Source organism: Musa acuminata, chromosome BXJ2-1, assembly GCF_036884655.1.
Source record: "Musa acuminata AAA Group cultivar baxijiao chromosome BXJ2-1, Cavendish_Baxijiao_AAA, whole genome shotgun sequence".
In the NCBI taxonomy this organism is placed as follows: Eukaryota; Viridiplantae; Streptophyta; class Magnoliopsida; order Zingiberales; family Musaceae; genus Musa; species Musa acuminata.
This window is the reverse complement of record NC_088338.1, coordinates 18,604,270-18,607,313: the sequence shown is the minus strand read 5'-3', so window position 1 is coordinate 18,607,313 and position 3,044 is coordinate 18,604,270. Positions and strand designations below refer to the sequence as shown.

The 3,044-nt window shown below is 43.5% G+C and overlaps 1 protein-coding gene across 2 annotated transcripts; it reads right to left on the bottom strand.

The window, feature by feature from the left end:
- Positions 1 to 308: 308 nt before the first annotated feature.
- LOC103999329 (probable vacuolar amino acid transporter YPQ1) lies at positions 309 to 3,044 on the bottom strand. 2 transcript variants are annotated; one of them, XM_009421056.3, is made up of 12 exons: positions 2,715 to 3,044; positions 2,590 to 2,632; positions 2,477 to 2,503; positions 2,299 to 2,397; positions 2,111 to 2,217; positions 1,846 to 2,023; positions 1,174 to 1,275; positions 1,002 to 1,106; positions 898 to 918; positions 741 to 799; positions 570 to 660; positions 309 to 494 (listed from the first exon to the last, which is right to left on the bottom strand). In XM_009421056.3, the coding sequence occupies exons 1-12, from the start codon at positions 2,948 to 2,950 to the stop codon at positions 390 to 392; spliced, it is 1,173 nt and encodes a 390-aa protein (XP_009419331.2). In that variant the 5' UTR covers positions 2,951 to 3,044; the 3' UTR covers positions 309 to 389. The 2 variants fall into 2 exon arrangements, with proteins under 2 accessions (XP_009419331.2, XP_018684232.2); XM_018828687.2 differs by having other exon boundaries at positions 2,299 to 2,361.

The window sequence follows — 3,044 nt, the reverse complement described above, 5'->3', positions numbered from 1 at the left end:
CTATTATCAAGAAAGTTCACCTATCGATCGATCCGTTAGGCTTACAGTTGTCTTTGACAAGAGATATTTCAAGAATTATGATATATATATATATATGTGTGTGTGTGTGGGATGGTCTTTGGAAAATCTAAAGAAGTACATCTCAAGAAAAGCTAAATTCCTATAATTTTTTTAGTGCAATTAATATATAGAAAAATAAATATTCGAGCCAAATTTAAGAAGGAGATTAATCGGATTGCATTATTACACTAGCAATGTGAAGGGGGGCCCTAATGCAGATAGATGGCTTCCACCATAAAACAAAGTGCTTAGACAATAAGGTTACTCATCCGTCACACACCGACAACAAAAACAACAACGTAGAACAGTGTTTGTTTCCACAAATGGATTCAGACAAGGATTTTTCTTCTCTCATGTGTGAAGCCTTCATGTTCATCTTCTGTGCACGCATCTCTTCCTCGTAGAAACTTGTAGTAGGCAAACTGCAACATGATCTGTTTGGCATACGTGTTAGGGTTTGCATGCAGAGACAAAGGACGTTGCATAATGAAGCAGGAAGAGAAGGATACAAGTAAGTCCAGAAGAATGCAGACTATGGCATCCAGCAGCCATGGTGCATTAGGTCCCACTTTTTCCCACTCGACACTTCTCACGAGTATGCTGCAACACCAAAGATTTCCATGTGAGAGCTTACTTACCATAGGTTGCTTTGTTTGATGATGATTAAGATTAGAGATAACCTTCCCACGTAGGTTGCATTTGCAGCGAGTGCAAACATGAACATCAGAGGGTTTAATCCCTACCAAACCATGCATCCAAGTGACCGCACAAGTTATTCTAACTCCACCTAATTAACATGCTAATTAAGAACAAAGATTGATAACTCTAATTAATTACCTCGACGCTTCCACGCTTCATCTGTTTCACATGCATACATGAACCCCAATCAGCAATCATAACAATAATAATTATTAGTATTACTGTTGAGTGAAATTACTCACATTAAGATATATTTGAGGTAAACGACCTCCCATATAAATGGCGGCCATAATCCAACCTAATAGAAGGCCATAAAAGTTGCCTTCTAATGACTTTACCTCTGAATCCTGCAGTATTAAAAAGGAAGAATTAAGATGAATGTTGTAATTATATGCTTTTTGCTGGTATATATACCTGCAACGTTCTTCTTTCAGATGATATAATGTTCATTTCTCTGAAAGCTTTAGTTTGATATGGTAATCCGATAAAGCCTGCAACAAATGTTCCATAGCTAACCTGCCAAAAGAAGCTCATTCATGCGTGCATTATGCAGTGCTTGATTATATTAGTGTAAAAACAATATAATTAGCCGCTATTTCTTGTTAATGGACTCACTGCTACTTCTTGGAATCTCTTTGACGCCATCACGATCTAAAAGGTAAAGCAAAATAAAAGGAGAAGCAGCACGATAAAAGATGTTGACTACCAGGAAGAGGAGAAGGTAATGGATAAGCAGTTCATCTACTTCATCAATGGAGGTGGAATAATGTTTAACATGTCAAAAGAAATTAAGATTGCAAAGTTATGCAGATCCATAAGTTAAAACCTGTTCTTCAATCTTCTCAAGTAGGGTTCTAACTATCGCAATTAGCTCCACTCAGCTGTCGGAATGTTAGCTTATCCTCATATGTGCCTTTCCAAGAGAGAACTAAGGACAGTTGTCGCAAATGACAGAGGTTGGTGTGATCCATGGGACCTCCACGATCAACCCCTTCTTATCCTTATCCAGACAGCAGGAGATCAGCTTCACTTCCCCTATTAACCGGATGAGAACGTTATCCACACACATAAGCACGTAGTACTTACTGAACGTGAGAATGTCGTCTTCTTCCTTGCAGCGGCCCCGTGGTGATGAGCTGGTGAGCCCTCGTCCTCAGAGGAGGAATCATGGAAGGCCAAGCCCTCTGATGGACCACTCCGGACCCCGAGATAAGACGTTCCCCCACACGACGGTGTCCCGCTGCTGGCCAATGACCTCGCTGACCTGTGAGTGATTGACGACGACCCGATCAGCTCAGAGAACCATGCATGCATTCATGTTGTGTTGATCGAGAGATACATGTGCACATACGTGTAGTATACATCGGTGCGTGGTGATGCGTTAGCTACGGCAGTGGTGGGTATGGGACGGCTCAGATCCTCTACCTTTGGATTCAGAGGTTGCCCATTATCTTCCTCCTGAAGAATGAGCTTATACGAAGGTCAGCGGTGCGATAAGAACATCCACAGTTGAAAGAAGAAGGGCTTGTGATTACTTACTTCTAGGGGTGCATCAAAGCAAATGTTCTTCCACCATCGGAGCCCGTAGTCGTAGTACAGCGTCTGCAGCACCAACACCACGGTAGTGGACGTGTACAGCTGGTCCATTATCATGTAAGGTGTACGCCTAAGTTGCATGAAGTTTATGAGATCAGAGCACTCCACCAGAATGGCTTACCAGAGCCGTGTAGAACTGGGTAGGCAACTGCAACACCATGCACACCACAGTTAGCAAGATAACACCAAGTAAGATGAACGAGCTCTGGCTGGCTGAAACCTAAACAGGCTCACCGTTACTGGTTCGAGAAGGCAACCGACCAAGTTGAAGACGTCACTGCGGAGAGAAAAAGAGGCTTACAGCAAGTATTCATCTCAAGTCCGTCAGTAATGAACTCACCTGCTGCACATGAACTCACCCGATGACCCAAGTAAGGAGCAGGGCGAGCGAGACTCCATGGCCGGACTTGGTTTGGAAGTTGGTGATGAGCTGAGGGATCTCCGCCATTCCCCAGCAGAAGAGACTGATCATGCCCAGCCCAAACGATATCTCGCCGCTCAAGTTGCAGACGCAATCGTCGAAGTACTTGTTGATCCATCCGACGCAGGCCTTCTGCTTCTCGGAGCAAGAAGCCATTGCGAGATACTTCGCCATCTTTCGTGGGGTTGGCGTTGGGTTGAAGGTGGGTGTGGTTGCTAGAGAGAGAGAGAACAGTACTAATAGTATGAATTGTGGAGTGTACGTCTGT